The sequence below is a fragment of the Terrapene carolina genome, unplaced genomic scaffold, assembly GCF_002925995.2.
Source record: "Terrapene carolina triunguis isolate 2854851 unplaced genomic scaffold, T_m_triunguis-2.0 Scaffold58, whole genome shotgun sequence".
Taxonomy (NCBI): Eukaryota; Metazoa; Chordata; order Testudines; family Emydidae; genus Terrapene; species Terrapene triunguis.
Genome location: NW_020664409.1, coordinates 27,981,660 through 27,997,749, shown reverse-complemented (window position 1 = coordinate 27,997,749; position 16,090 = coordinate 27,981,660). Strand labels below are relative to the sequence as shown.

Below are 16,090 nucleotides of genomic sequence, written 5' to 3'. Positions count from 1 at the left end.
AATACAGTAGTGTATAAAGAAGCAAGGCAAGACATTATTTTAAAACACTGGAAAACTTGTAATTATTAATCAAAGTAAGCTGCCACAGAAGGAAAAAGTAAACCTTTAGGGTTGTAATAGACTTGTTTTCCTTCAGCTTTGACCAGATATTTAAAAACACTGAAACATGACAAATTTATCAAAAATGTTTCCCTGACCACAGCTCCTTGCATGCAGACAAACACAGAGGTTATGCCAATTCCTGGAAGGGGGAACGTCATTAGCTGTTCTTAATCCTTAAGCCCGGGTCTGTATATGTTGTTTTCTCTCTCTCTCTCTCTTTTTGTCCCTAAGTAGATTGGCCTGATCTTGATATATTTTAATTTAATCTTTAGTGTTGCATTATTATTATCAAAACAGATAGTCAAGGATAGAACTGATGGTGATCAGATAGCAGAAGTAATCAGTTACATATTACCAGGGTTGTGTGAAAGTGGTGGCATTGTTTTTAAATGTGAAAATGTTCACCATTTTATAGCAAGTGAAATTCAGAGGTTTCAACTGATTTGTGTGCTCACTCAGGGGTTTGAACAGATTTAACTGAACCAATTTAAAAAAGGAATTTAAGTTAAGTGGGGCAGCTTCTGCAGGTAGACCAGCCCACAATATGTACAGTTAAGCACATTTGTAATTCTTTGCAGGGTGGGAGCCTTACTGATTATTATTCTCATGGCAGTAAATATTTATACAATACCCCTAGGGTTATTCCTACTGATTGTTCTGGTAACAATAGATTACTGTTTCTGAGGAACAGTTTATGCTAAAAGAGCCACTTTTAGAAAAGGAGAGGATATGATAGAGGTCTATAAAATCATGACTTGAGTGGAGAAAGTAAATAAGGAAGTGTTATTTATTCCTTCTCATAATGTAAGAACTAGGAATCACCAAATGAAATTAATAGGCAGCAGGTTTAAAACAAACAAAAGGAAGTATTTCTTCATACAACGCACAACCTGTGGAACTCTTTGTCAGAGGACATTGTGAAAGCCAAGACTATAACAGGGTTCAAAAAAGAACTAGATAAGTTTATGGAGGATAGGTCCATCAATGGTTATTAGCCAGGATGGGCAGGGATGGTGTCCCTAGCCTCTGTTTTGCCAGAAGCTGGACATGGGCGACAGGGGATGGATCACTGGATGATTGCCTGTTCTGTTCATTCCCTCTGAAGCATCTGGCATTAGCCACTGTTAGAAGACAAGATACTGGGCTAGATGGACCTTTGGTCTGACCCAGTATGGCCGTTCTTATGTTCTTAAGAGAATCCCAAGAAGGAATGGGGCTTACTTTTGGGGCCAAAAAGTAGATTATATTAATTACATTGTCATTTTTTTGCACAGTGCAAAAGTTATCTTAAAATGAACCATCCATCTAACTGTTTGCTGTGCTGGAACCTATGTGGCATTACTGATTGAGAACCCTTGGTGAAACAAGAGACAGGAGAGAAGGGGGTAACAGAACAAAAATCTCTCCTCTACAAAAGTTTTGTTCTGCAGAAAACAAACACACAAAAAGCTTCCCCCTCCAGTGATTAAAAAACATATTTTATTCTATTCTTACACCTCGCCCACTCCTGTTGTCCCTAATCTGAGTGCCTTGTCATTTGCAGATCATCTGCCCACCAAATCTCAGTCACTGTCGAGGGAGATAGTGTATTTGGGATTCTTTACTCAGACACTCTAACTCCTGTACAGGACGATTTTGCTGCATGCATTTGTAATCTCTCCTCCATCATTTTTGCACCTCTCCCCCTAAATTCACCCTCGCATTTTGGGACAGCCCCATGACTAGGCGAACCCGCGCGGTGCGCAGTGGCCGGGGACGAGGCGAGGGCATTCCTGGCCCCGCTAATCTGAGCGCTTGGCTGTCAGTGCCGGGCAGCGGGGGGCCCTGGTGCCCGCAGGGAGCACAGCAGCGGAGTCCCAAAGAGAGAAACCGCCGCTCCTCCAAGCTGCTGAAGTGGAGAGATTTGTGTGTGTGTGTGTGTTGGCTTTGGGGGGAGGAAAGCACCAAAAAGGACGAGGAGGAGCTGGGACTGTGCTCATGTGACCGGTGGCGGCTCAGGCTGCGGGGGCTGCCCAGAAAGCGCCGCAGCTGCTTTTCCGTTCCCTGTTCGGGAGAGCCGGCCGGGGAGTAACGCCGCCGGACGATGCGAAGCGGCTTCTCCCCAAGCAGATGATGGCGATACGAGAACTGAAAGTGTGTCTGCTTGGAGTGAGTAACGGCGTGCGCCGGGCGGGGGGAGGGGCTCGGCTTGGGCAGGGGGCTGACACCGCTTGCCAAAGGGCAGACGCCGCCGGAGGGCCCCCCAGCTCGGACTCACGAGCGAGAGAGACCAGGCTGCGAGGCGCCCCGGGAAGTTTGCGCCGAGTTCCTTGCAGACGGACTTTCTTTGTGCCTGGCTTGGCTGAGCCGGCGATAAAGGGAGCTGCTTGGGCCCGCCCGTTTCCCCTCTTGGGCTGTGCTCCGGGAAAAGGCATTTGCGGGGAAGTTGTTGTGCTAAGGCTGTGGGCAGCTGGGCATTTTTTCCTCCAGATTGTCTGTGGTCTCGCTCCACTGCTCCGCCACCCCCTTCAGTTCCCTTCAGCGCCAGGTGGGGGACTGAATGGTCTGTTTCCTGGAAGACACCATTTCCAGCTGGGACAAGGGCCTGCTGCACACCCCAAACCTGTGGACCGCTGTCTAGACCCTTGCCCTCCACTGTCCCGCGCTAAGTGTCTCTCCAAACATGGATGGGGGGGGGGGGGGGGGCTGTGTTTATTATCGAACTTTTAATGCTCCAGAGTTCAATGCACAGCTACAGGGTACTAGTGCATTAAGTGGAAGGAAGCTTTGTGGTACACAGAGATCATGCCAGCTAAATAATAGATCCCACTCAGCTGAAAAAGTGCTTGTCTCTCCCTTTTTGAGGGTTTTATTACCTGGCTGTGGTAAATTCCTTCAGACTGAAATTTGGGATACAACATACCAGGTTCCTGGGTGGGATTTTTTCTTTCTAAAAGGAGATAAACTTGGCTGTGGAAACGAGATGCTGTTTATAGAGCCATGGCGGTTAACCCCCCTCTCTCTCTGTCTGTTTTTTTAATCATAAAATTTCATAGATCATTTGAAGTGAAAGAATTTCACTGTGTTTTGTTTACCTTTTGCCTTTCACTTATCTTGGACAAGGAAAATTATCATTAGTCCATGTTAATTTTTGTTTCTAATGATTTTCACTTTCTGGTTCCTAACTACTAGCCAAGGCTGCAATGTTTGGGCAGCAAACAGTGAAGGGGAATTTTTAAATCCAAACTATTATTTCCATTGAAGTTTTAAAAGTGAATTTCATATATAAGAGCAAAACCTAAAATTTTGCTGGAATCTGTTACTTTTGACAATGTTCCTTTGAACCTCTTGATTATCCAGTCCTTAATACTTACCCTATACCAGGGGTTCTCAAACTGGGGGTCGTGACCCCTCAGGGGGTTATGAGGTTATTACCTGGAGGGTTGCGAGCTGTCAGCCTCCACCCCAAACCCCACTTCACTTCCAGAATTTATAATAGCATTAAATATAAAAAAAGTGTTTTTAATTTATAAGGGGGGGTCGCACTCAGAGGCTTGCTGTGTGCAAGGGGTCACCAGTACAACAGTTTGAGAACCACTGCCATATACTATCTACCTAATCTAAACGATTCTTGTGGGACACCTCACAGCATCTGATTTACTTTCACAACACACTCATCGGGTGTTCTTAGAGCGTCTGTTGCAACAAACTAGGATGGATAAAGAATTCTTACAGAAGAATGCCTCTTCCAACTCTTGCTTACACTAGAGAAACTTTTGACAAATGGCCTGTCATTATTACCATTTGTCTAACTGAACCAATGTTAACAAGGGTTAACAAGATTTTTCAAAATCTCTGTAGTGTGGAGAAGGCATTAGCAAAGGGGGGAGGGATAGCTCAGTGGTTTGAGCATTCACCTGCTAAACCCAGGGTTGTAAGTTCAATCCTTCAGGGGGCCACTTAGGGAGCAGGGCAAAATCAGTACTTGGTCCTACTAGTGAAGGCAGGGGGCTGGACTCAATGACCATTCAAGGTCCCTTCCAGTTCTAGGAGTTAGGGTATCTACCCCATGTCATCCCTTGTTTCAAATACCCCTCATAAGATTTTTCGTGGCATTTGGTGTGTGCTTTGTACCTTGACTTCAATGGAGTTACTAAAACTTGGTCTAATGAACTCATAACAGAAGTTTCATTCTGTATAATAGTAATTTCTTTTTGCGTCTTCTCTTTCTGCATTTGAAACAATAATGTGCTTAGGTTTGTGATTTGGATCTACTCTTTGCCATTCACAAAAATAACTTTGCATTAAAATGTGCTGATGAAATCTCTGTGAATATTAGTTAAGCACAGCATGTAAAAATTCAGAGCTTTTGAGAGTCTCTGTCATAGCGTTTCACGTAAGTTTTAAAAACAGAATAAGTCATCTGTATGGATACAAAGATTTTATATCATATCCCCATGAAACCGAGAATAGCTTTATAAACTTAAATTTGTACAGTGAACTATTTTAATGCAATATAAATGAGTTGCCACTTTAAAAAACACTCGCTAGCCAAATTCTTCAGTGCCTTGGTGTTGGCATTTACACCAGTACAAAGTAGGTACTGAAGAGTTTTGCCCAAAGTCGTTGGCAATAAACATTCTTCCCTCGCCAATGAAAATCTCTGCATTCATCTTTAAAACTGTATAGATGCAAAAGTAAACGCAGTTTACTCAAACTTGAGAAGTCTGTGTTAGAACAAGTAGATGCTTCTTTTCCCCCACAAACAGCAAATCCTGTAATCTTGTTGTTTATAGAGGCAGAGGCAGAAGCAGTCTTACGAAATGACATTCCTCTTGCAGTAAATTTATTGCTATTTTGTAACATTAAATGTAAGAGTTCGGTAGGATTTTTGTTGTTGTTTTGTTTGTTCTAAGGCAAGGAGAAGAACATACAGAACAGATATAACTTAAATAATTTTTTCACTTCTTACCCATAACTTAGGGTAGCAGAGGAAACACTTAAGAAAACATGAAGAACTACAGTTACATCAGCCTTGTAGTTACTGAGAGGAGGTTCCCTCCTGAGTCTTAATACACGTTAGTTCTACAAAACCATTCACTGCTGATTTACCATGGAGGCTGGCAGTCAATTTTTCCAAGACTTCAAAAGGCTTCATCTGACACATCCACTGGCTAAGAGCAGAGACAGATTTCCAGAATTGGCCAGTTGAGTGCCTGCCAGTGAGAACAAGTTCATCCATTAATCTTTTGGTCTACTTAAAAGAGGACTCTGCAGGATGCCAATCCAAAATAGAGCCTGAAGATCTAACAAAAGGAACCTTAGAGTTATCTTTTTAATAGTTCCTAGGATCTGGTTTCATACATGTTATGAAATGGGATAGGTCCAGCAGCAATGTACCCAGTAGGCCACCTGGTAATAAAATCTGAGGCGCCTAAATCCTATAAAACAGGCAAATCCTTATGCAAGTAATTGCAAGAAACTGAAATCCTGGGAGCATCAAGTCAGATTTTGAACCCATCTCCCTCCTCCATTTGTGAAAATAGCTCTAGATTACATTTCTCAATCAGACTATGGAGGAAGACCTCTCTTGTCCTATCCCAAACCAGTTCCCATTACAGCGTACAAACCTGCGCAGTGCGAAGCGTCTGAAATCTGGCTGTAGCTGCCCAGCTGACAATTCCCTATTGGGAACTTTCAGCTGGCATAGAGCAAAACCAGCTCCTGCACAATTTGCAAACTCTCCACCCCAGTGTAGAAGGTGTGTGTTGTGGGAGAGACCAGAACCATCCACCACTCTCCGCTGACCATTAGGGACAACAGCCAGCTATTGTGAACTACAGCAGCATTCCATGGCTGGGGCTGGAGCCACTGTACGAGAAATGGAGACCTGTAATTGGTTCCTTGATGCCGCAGTCCTCCTGCACTGAGTGCATCTTGGCACAGGAGAGAATCTGGCCCAATGTTCTTGATGTGAATGTACTGAAACTCAGATTTGGGGATCCAGGCTATATTTCACCATTTACTCATCAAAAGTGAGTAGCTCATTGTTTTTAAAACACATGGATAGAAGGAAAAGGCTTGATTTCTTGCAGTATCCACCCCATGAAGCTCAGGAAAGTGTGCGGTGCAGTACTGTAAGGTGACAGGAGAAATCTCCCTTCTTTTATGAGAAACCTTTAGACCAGGGTTTCTCAACCTGTGGGACCCAAAACTGGGTCGCCAGAATGTTTCAAAGGGTCACGTAGCAGCTCCTGTCTCACAGGGCTGGCTGGGCTCACCTCCCTGCTCCAGGCACCGCAACCTCTGGGAGCCCAGCCATCATGATAACAGGAGTCCAGGTGGGCCAAATTTGAGTGAGTGGCATTGCAACCCCATGAACCAGGTCACAACTCCACTCTCACAACTTTGGTCCAGTCAAGGGGGCAGGGCCAAATGTGAGCAGCGCTGCAATCCCAGAGGTTGCAACTCCCAGAGCCAAGAGCCAAGCCCAGCCAGCCCCCCTGCATAGTAGCTGCAAGAGCTGCCACTGTGGGGTGAGTGCCGGACAGTACTCCTCTCCCCCACCCCCCCGCCACCCGGGAGGCAGGACTCAAATGTAACCACCCCAGGCAGGGCGTTCACCCCCACACTATTTACTGGGTTTCGACAGGCCATAAACATTTACAAATTGGTCCTGAGCCCAAAAAGACTGAGAACCAGTGCTTTAGACAACATTTTAAGACTACATGCTACTGGAGGATGGGCCCCCATGTTGTGTCTAATGGAGTGAGAAACATGAGACACAAACAGAAGAGTGACGAAAGGGAACCTCAGGGCAAACCTGTCCTAATCTAACCCAAATTTTTACATAGGTTAATTTTAGGATTAGGCTCTAAACTGCTTGGTATCCTTCCTTGCTGAGCATAGATTCCTGGCCAGAAGGGGCCATTAGGATTATCTAGTCTGACTGACTGTGCAGCACAGGCCATAGAAGGTCCCAAAATAATTCCTGGAGTTCTAGAGAAACATCCAATCTCGATTTAAAAATTGCCAGGTAATGCTTGGTAATTGTTCCAGTGGTTAATTACCCTCACTGTTAAAAATTTATGCCTTATTTCCAATCTGAATTTGTCTAGCCTCAACTTCCAGCCATGGGGTGGTGCTCTGTTACTCATGATTCAGTGAGGAGAAATAATTTGAGGGGAAGCAGGTTGTGCTTGCTGGTGGGCTGTCAAGGACATTGCACCTCACTAATGTTGCAAGGTATTGAGCAGCTAGCTGTCAATTATCCTGTTTTCTTAGAACTTTTGGGGACATTTCAGTGTGAGTGGCCCCATGCCTGCCTCTTCTCTTGCTTTCTTCTAAGTAGAGCTATTACAGCTGAATACGCTATTACTCCTGGATAGCAGTATGAATAATGTAAAATAGCCTTGGCACACATATTTTGCAAATACTGGGTTGCACGTAAGCATGTATGCCGTGGTCATGCCCTGTCTTTGCCACCATAAGCACTTCCATTCTGCACAGGTGCTGAGTAAATCGTGAATGCTTGCACTTTGGAGCTCTACTCTTCTTTCCGCAGCCTGTAGGACTGAGGTATAGCTTCTTGCCAAGTTCTGACATAACTGCTGTGAGGCAACTACTAACAAGGTTTCCAGCCTTTGGACTGAGGCTGTGCTCCTTGACTTGTTACATTTTAGGGAAACTGTTAGCTTGCCCTGGTGGGGCTTCAGGAGGTCGCTTATTAGTTTTTATCTGCTGTGACCTACCTGCTCCTCTGGTTTCTTTATTTACCAAGTTTTTACGTTATGTCTGGGCATGTGTTGCATGTACAGTTCTGTACAGGTGTATCAACTTCCAGTGTAAACACATGCAGACTATAGAAAAGTGGTCAGAATTCTTTGATAATTTAGGTAATCTGGAACACGTTGTTAATTTTAGTAAGGATAAAATCTCTCTGGCATGCCAGGCACGATGACATGATAAACAGGGAAAAAATAGGGCCTGGACTGCACTAGAATGCGGAGCCATTTTCTGTAGCAAAATCTTTCTGTAAAAAATTGAAACATTTAATGTACCTTTTAACTTAGCCGTTAATTGCAAGTGTCTCTCTGAATATCTTTAAATTACACTAGTGTTTAAAAAACAACAGAACATATTAAATCTGACCTGCCTCCAAAAACTGTTGTTATAGGGTTGCCGTCTCTGGAGCAAGGGGCCGGGGTGGGGAAATTGGGGCACGGTGGGGCAGGGGGATCCATCCCTGGAGCGAAGGGCCAGGGTGGGGAAATCGGGGCACAGTGGGGTGGGGGGATCCAGCCCTGGAGCCAGGGGCTGGGGTGGGGAAATCGGGGCAGAGTGTGGAAGGGGGGTCCATCCCTTGAGTGAGGGGCCAGGGTGAGGAAATCAGGGCACAGTGAGGTGGGGGGGGTCCATCCCTGGAGCGAGGGGCTGGGGTGGGGAAATCGGGGCACAATGGGGCGGTGGGGGGCAGACAGGTTACTCGATTCCTCTCTCCCCCCCGGACAGCGCCAGTACCTCCTTTGGAGCCTGGTCCTGGAGACAGCCACTTCTCGCTGTCAGGCTGGGTGGAGGGAAGAGCAGCAGCTGTTAAGCAGAGCCACTCCTCCAGGCTCCAGCAGCAGCTGCTGCTTTTCCCACCCGTCAGTGGCGGAGGCCGGTTACTGCAGGTAACCAGACAAAGCTGACTGGACGCTGCCAGTTTCCCTTTTTGACCGGATGTTCCGCTTGAAAACTGGACACCTGGCAACCCTAAGCTATTATTTGCACAATGGTAGCCCAGAGGTCTTTGTCAGGATGGGGCCCCATTGTGCTAGGCACTGTACAAACATTAAATAAAAGAGTCCTTGCCGGAAAGAGTTTACAATCTGAGGATCCAATCCTGCAATTTGCTCCATTGAGGCGGATCTTTATGCTGACATAGGGTCCCAACGAAGTCAATGGGGCTCCAGATGGGTGCAGGGGTCCATCCACACATAATATATTGTAGTTTTGTGGCGTAAAGAGGAACAAAATGTAACGGATGGGTGCAGAAGACAAGAGTGGAAGTGAAAGGATTGCAAGATTATGTCTATTAGCTAAATGTAGATTTCATTAAGTTTTTTATTTATTTACTGAATAGCAAGATGAGTGAACAAGAGAGACTGAATCACTGACAGGCTATTTTCCAGTCAGTGATACATCACTAACTTTTGTTCACTCATCCATGGGTGGCGGGTATCATAGGCTGGGGAAGGCTGTGGCTTCCCAAACAGCCAGGTGTGGCCCCATCCATGCTCCGCCCCCAGGCTCCCTCCTGCTTCCTACTCTGGCCACTCTTTCCAGTTCCCCTGGACAGTGGCCCCGGCTTGGGCTCAGGCTGGGGCTGGCACTGGGACTGCCCTTCGGGGATGGGAGGACTGGGGCTGCGCCACCCGCCCTCCAAGTACTCTGGGGATGGGGGGACTGGGGCCATGCCACTGGCGAGCTGGGGCTGCTCGGGGGCTGGGGCCAGTGGCTGCGGGGGGGGGGGGCTGGGGGGGGGGGGGGGGGGGGGGCAGAAGGGGCGGGGCCTCAGGTAGAAGGGGCGGGGCTGGGGGTTAGCTTCCCCCAGCCAGCAGTCCACGTGCCACCCATGCACTCATCTTATTATTAAAAATAATTTTAAAAAAATATCAAGGCTACACGTAGGTCTAAATTTCCATATTCCTGTTTTCCTCCTTCACCATTCACGTTAGAAATAGCAGAAAACTGTGGAATTTTGACTTATATATTGTGTGTGGGGGAACCACAACCCAACAACAACTGCCTAGAAAAATCAGTTAGATATTGACTGAGAAATGTAATTTATTTCTTTTGTTTTGGTAAACAAATATGGTACGTTTAGAAGCGTAAGTTAGGTTTTTTCCTTTTTAATAAGCCTGATGAAACATTTTTATAAAGGGTCAGATTCAAATGTTCGTGACAGAGTAGTGTTGGACATTGAACAATGGATCTGCTAAACCCAGAATGCTACAGAATCCAGAATTTTCTGTCTTAAATGCTTTTCTGAACAGTTTCCAACACTTTTTATTATTATTTATTCTTCCTAATGTTTGGGAGGATTATTTAGTAAAATGACTCAGTTACATTATGACTTGAAACATCCTTCTAGGAAAAAATAAACAGAGGCCACATTCTGCTCTCAGTTACACCTGTGCAACCTGACTGAACATACTAGGCCAGGGATCGGCAACCTTTGGTCCGTGGTCCGTCAGGGAAATCCGCTGGCGGGCTGTGACGGTTTGTTTACCTGCAGCGTCTGCAGGTTCGGCCGATCACAGCTCCCACTGGTCGCGGTTTTCTGTTCCAGGCCAATAGGGGCTGCGGGAAGCGGCGCGGGCCGAGGGATGTGCTGGCCGCTGCTTCCCGCAGCTCCCATTGGCCTGGAACGGCGAACCTCGGCCAGTGGTAGCTGCGATCGGCCGAAACTGCAGACGCTGCAGGTAAACAAACCGTCCCGGCCCGCCAGTGGATTTCCCTGACGGGCCGTGTGCCAAAGGTTGCCGATCCCTGCACTAGGCCCTGGTCTACAACTACAAACTTATGTCAATTATAACTGTCACTCAGGGATGTGTAAAATCCATTCCCCTGAGCGTGCAGTTATACTGACCTAACTTCTGGTGTAGACAGCGCCTCTCGGGGAGGTGGAGTACCTACGCCGATGGGAGAAGCTCTCCGTTTGGTGTACATAGCATCCTCACTAAGCGTTACAGTGGCACAGCTACACCTGTAGTTCTGTAAGTGTGGACAAGCTCTAGGTTTGCACCAGCATAACAGAAGGCAGAAGTGGGCCCACAAGATATTTCACTACTTACCAGTAACCAGACTAGAAAAGGGATTCCTTTGTGCAGCAGTTTGTTGTTCACAGAACTCTGTGATGCTCAGTGCTTAACATGCATTTCTGAGCTGTTGATTATACTTGTTTACTAGCTGAGGGCCTGCCATGTGATGGATGGGGTTATAATAAATAAATTGTATGCAAGTTGTGGTTATTCTGCATGTTAAATCATATTACTACATTTTGGTTTCCAGATTATTGCAAAGTGATTGTCCGTTTTTGCTGTTGTACCTTTCCATCTTCTCAGGATCTGTTACTTTTCTTTCTTAGTAATTCAGAAACAACTAGATTCCATCTTTCCACCAAAAGGAGGAATTGGAATCAATAGTAAACTCCATTTTCTAGACACTGCTTGCATGTCATCTATGGCTTTGCTAAGGAAACTCATACTCAGGAAAATTTAATGGAGCAAACTGAAGCATTCCCTGTAAGAAACTATCCTGTAAATTGTCTTGACCATTATGTCAGATGGTCACCAGCTGACTGACTTTGAAAAACCAAAGCCACTCTTCACATTTACAGATCAAGAGCTTTTGATTTGTGTGATGTATCCTTACAGTTCAATAATACTTTTTCCTGTAAGGGCAACCAGAAAGGAAAATATTTTTTTCTAAGGACATATCTTTATAATTGTAGAAAGACCTGTCCATCATTCAGTTCTGGTTTAATTATTTTCTTTAAAACATAGTTAAATGTTTGGGGCTTAGGGGGAGGGAGAAAAAAAGAAAAACCTACAAAAGGAAGCTTACAGAGAAAGAGTAGATCTCTAAAAGACACGGCTAACATTAAGCAGGACTGCCCTCATTGATAGGGTGTTTTGTGTTGTTTTTCTCCTTAAAATGGAATCTAAGCAGTGTGCTCTCGACCTTTTCAAACGTTCATGCACACATCAGGGCTTGAACATGTGCAAACTCATATATGTGCAGGTAAATGCCAATTTGTGCAAATGTATCAGTATGTGCATGTGCAAAGCAAGGGTTGCATGGGTGCTTTGGACCTTGCACCATGGGCAAGTTGGACATGCAGACACACATGCATATGGTGTGCAACCCTTGCTTTGCACATACACATTCAAGCACAAATTAGGATTCTTTATGCTACATTTAAGTTTGCATGTATGCAAGCCCTGAGGTGCACATGACTGGTTCAAATCAGGACCTTTATGGCCATAATGTTTAGAATAATTTTTTCCTCCTTTAAAATTTTATCAGTGAATAGGTGTACATTTAAGGGTGTATTTTCCTATTCAAACTTCTGCATTCACTGCACAAAGGAGTGAAAAATCATTTACATGTTAATGAAAATTTCTTCCAGGAAGCTGTTGCCTATTCTTATTAGTGATCAAGTGGCCAGATAATTGCAATGTATGCAATAAATGTGTTTGCCTAGTTAGCCAGCGACAAGGGCACAACCCACTGGAATTAGACATGTTAATTCTAAACCAATAATGGGAAGAAAGAAGTTAACATTTTGTTCATTTTTAACTGTAAATAAGGGGCTGTTTAATCATAACTGGATTGGGGCTTTAAGGCAAAGACCTTTACCGGGTGAACATTGTGAAGGGAGCATGCTGCTATTGGATTCCCAGGAGGAATTTATCTGACCACCCAGAATTCCCCTTAGGACATACTGACAGTCAATGCTAGAGTGGCACTGGTAGCACTGCCATACTTAAAACAGATGCATTGTGCACTCCTGTCCCCCTGGCCAGTGTTATGGGGGTGAGTGGACACGGACCCTCCTCTTATAGGCTCCTGGCAGCCCTTGCAGGGAGTAGTGGCCCCACTCTCCAGCCACATTGTGACTGGCTTGTGAGCAGGGATGCAAAAGATGGGCAAGGCTTCTTATGTGCTCCTCTTCTCTGTCTCATACATTTGAGCCCACAATCTGGTTTTCAATATATACTTTGACATAGCATTAATGAACTAACATCTACTCATTGACTGCATACTATATGATTTTGACAGACAAGATGGCTAACTATTTTATGATTTCTTACTCCTTTACATCGAAGATGACAGGAATTACAAATGATTTGGTTACTAAATGGGCTTCAGGTACCACATGCTGGGTACTAACACAAGAGGACTCTTAAGTTTCTAAAACTAAACTGGCTCTTTATTAAGAGAACTATCAAAAATAGGGTGACCAGACAGCAAGTATGAAAAATTGGGACAGAGTGTGTGTGTGGGATGTGTGTGTGTGTGTGTGTAAGTAAGTTCCTATATAAGAAAGCCCCAAATACTGGGACTGTAAAATCGGGACATCTGGTCATCCTAATAGAAAGAGATGCTGCAACTGCTACAAAGAATTTTTTCACTTCAAGGTCCCAGAAACAAAGACAAGGTTTTCATCTCGAGGCCAAAAGACCAAAAACATCAAGACATTTGAGCACGGCCTTGGATAGACCAAGAGACTACCTACACTTGACCAGAGCTCGCCCAGTACATATTTATTCTGGGAGGATGTTACACTTCAGAGTTCTTCTGACAGCTTGGGTACTACAGAGACAATGGCCATATAAGTACCTAGGTAAATGGACAGAAAGAGGACATAAAGGAGGCACTAGACTAGGATAACCTTGAGTGCTTTAATCACATGGGAATGAAAAAACCCAACTAGGGCTTCTTTTAGTAACTTAGTTGTGTCCTTTCCCATGAGTTTAATATTTCACTAATTTTAATTTTCATTGTTCTCTCTATTCTGTGACATACCCGTGAATACATTATTTAAGATGATTTGGGTTTTGTCTGGGGAAGCTTGGTACTCGAAAGAAAATGAAGTGCCCTGTTGAGACAGTGGGTGTGACAGCGTCTGCATGGTTCAAGGGTCTGGAGAAAGCTGTGCAGACTTCTGTCTGGAACAGTGCCTCAGATGGGCCCAAAGGTCTCAGTGAGTATACAGGAGGAGGAACAAATGACTCAAAGGTACAAGGTACTATAAGGCTGAGGACTGGATGGGTCTAAAATTAGCAACTCTGTGCTGTTAGAATGGAAATCTAGAAAACCCTGTGTCCTTTTTATATGTAGAACCTTAGTGGCTTCTGGAAACTTGTTTTATAATTCCTGTAGTGGGAAGGTTTCAGGTATTATAGTAAATAAATCCCAAATTGCTACTAAGCTAGGATGAAAACAGCAGTAGAAACAAATTGATTGGTAACACTTGTAGGACTTTAAGTAACAATTTGCTGTTTTATAACATTTTATGTGCTAAGTAGCAGATGAAAAAATACAAAAATAGAGCTAGGCATGAAAAATACCTTAGAAATCCATTTTTGGCTGCTGAACTTCTGTAAATAATGGCTTAACTGCCTTCTTAATAAAGTTTAATATTTAATTCCTTGCTACATGATGCCCTGTGATTCTCACTTTTACATGTCGCTGGAGCCACAGATGCTGCATCCTTTTTCCCCATGTTTGACCCAATCTACCAGAGCAAAAAACAAATAAAGTTCCTAAGAGTATAATATAAATACTTGATTTTTTTTTATTGTTTAACCCAGTGTTTCTCAGTGGATGGGATTGCAACAGCACTGGGGGTCATGAGTTATTGAAAGTTCTGTTACAGGTCAAAGCACAGAAAATCTTGCTTCCCCACTTCCCACCTTTCCTAATCAAGTATTCTCTGTCAACCTCTCAAAACACACCCACAAATAAATTATATAGGCTAATCATTGTTGCAATAGCCTGGACTCTTAGGTCTTGGCTACACTGGCGCTGTACAGCGCTGCAACTTGCTGCGCTCAGGGGTGTGAAAACGCCCCCCCCGAGCGCATCGAGCACAGCGCTGTAAAGCGCCAGTGTAATCAGAGCCTGCAGTGCTGCACGCTCGCTCGCTGCACTGCAAGCTATTCCCCTCGGAGAGGTGGAGTACATACAGCGCTGCGAGAGCTCTCTCGCAGCGCTGGCGGTGCGACTACACTCGTGCTTCACAGCGCTGCCGTGGCAGCGCTGGGAAGTCCCGAGTGTAGCCAAGGCCTTACTTGGGTGTTGCCGCTAGCCACCCTTTTATCCACACAGAAAAACCTCTCCCCTGAGTTAAGCGGTGCTTTCAGCCTGGATTAGCTGGCCTATCTGGGGGTGTGGGTTAGAGCCTAGGTTCCACTTTCACTCAGGGTGGTAACCCAACCATTTTGCAGTGACAACACAGGCTAAGTCACCTGAATGCTGATAGTCTTCCAATGCCTTCCCACAGTCCCCCTTGTATTCAGAAGGATAGATGTTCTCCAGTTCACTGGGAAAGGATCAAGCAGTGGCTCACTTTACTGGTTGTGCCCCCAGATGTCCAGCAGCACACACACGCGAGTGCAGCACTGCTAAGGATACAGTAACTCAGGGCTTTGCTGTGTAGCCTGTCACACCTGGGCTACGCTAACCCGAGTGCCAATCACCAGGGCTAACTGAGGTGAAGACAGATCCCAGACACAGCCCACATGTCTTAGTAGGGTCAAAGCTCAAACCCAACCTGGCGTTTGACTTCCTTAACAAACAAATTAGCAGTAAGACAACAAAGTCCAGTCCAAGCATTCTCCCCACGTTTAGCTGTTCCCAAACTCACGACTTTGTAGTCCATCCCTTAGGTCTTCGCTGCTTCAGACCCCTGGTCCTTCTATCAGGGCAGCCCTTGCTTCCTCCTTGTATTCCCTCCAGTTGGAGCCTCCTCCCCTCCAAGCTTCATACTGCTTGCTGGTGTTGTAAGGTGGTGCCAGTGCCAGCTCCTCTCTACAGTACAGTTCGTTAACCCCTGTTAGGGTGACCAGAGAGCAAGTATGAAAAATCGGGACAGAGTGTGGTGGGTAATTGGTGCCCATATAAGAAAAAGCCCCAAATATCAGGACTGTCCCTATAAAATCAGGACATCTGGTCACCCTAACCCCTGTGATGCTTTGCGGGTTCACCCAAACTAGTAAGGGGTTCTGTCACACCTGCTCTGTAAAACTGGGTGCCTTAAGGCTGTGCAGCTTTGGCTCAAAGCCCTGACACTGGCAGCATGTCCACAGCACAAAGTTCTCACCCTGAGCTTCCTCCAGCCCAGTTATTCCTTGCAGGGTGACCCCAACAACCCTTCCAGTCTTGAGTCTTCCTTGGAGTATCCAGTCCCTCTTACTGGCAGGGCCGGCTCCAGGGTTTTGGCCGCCCCAAGCAGCCA

General features: G+C 45.3%; 1 protein-coding gene across 1 annotated transcript in view; it reads left to right on the top strand.

The window, feature by feature from the left end:
• The first annotated feature begins 2,091 nt into the window (after window positions 1-2,091).
• RAB31 (RAB31, member RAS oncogene family) overlaps window positions 2,092-16,090 on the top strand; it is a 98,242-nt gene continuing 84,243 nt past the window's right edge. Inside the window, exon 1 of the mRNA XM_026661059.1 lies at window positions 2,092-2,250. Coding sequence (XP_026516844.1) covers window positions 2,212-2,250 — 39 coding nt within the window. The 5' untranslated portion in view covers window positions 2,092-2,211. The remainder of the gene's footprint in view (window positions 2,251-16,090) is intronic.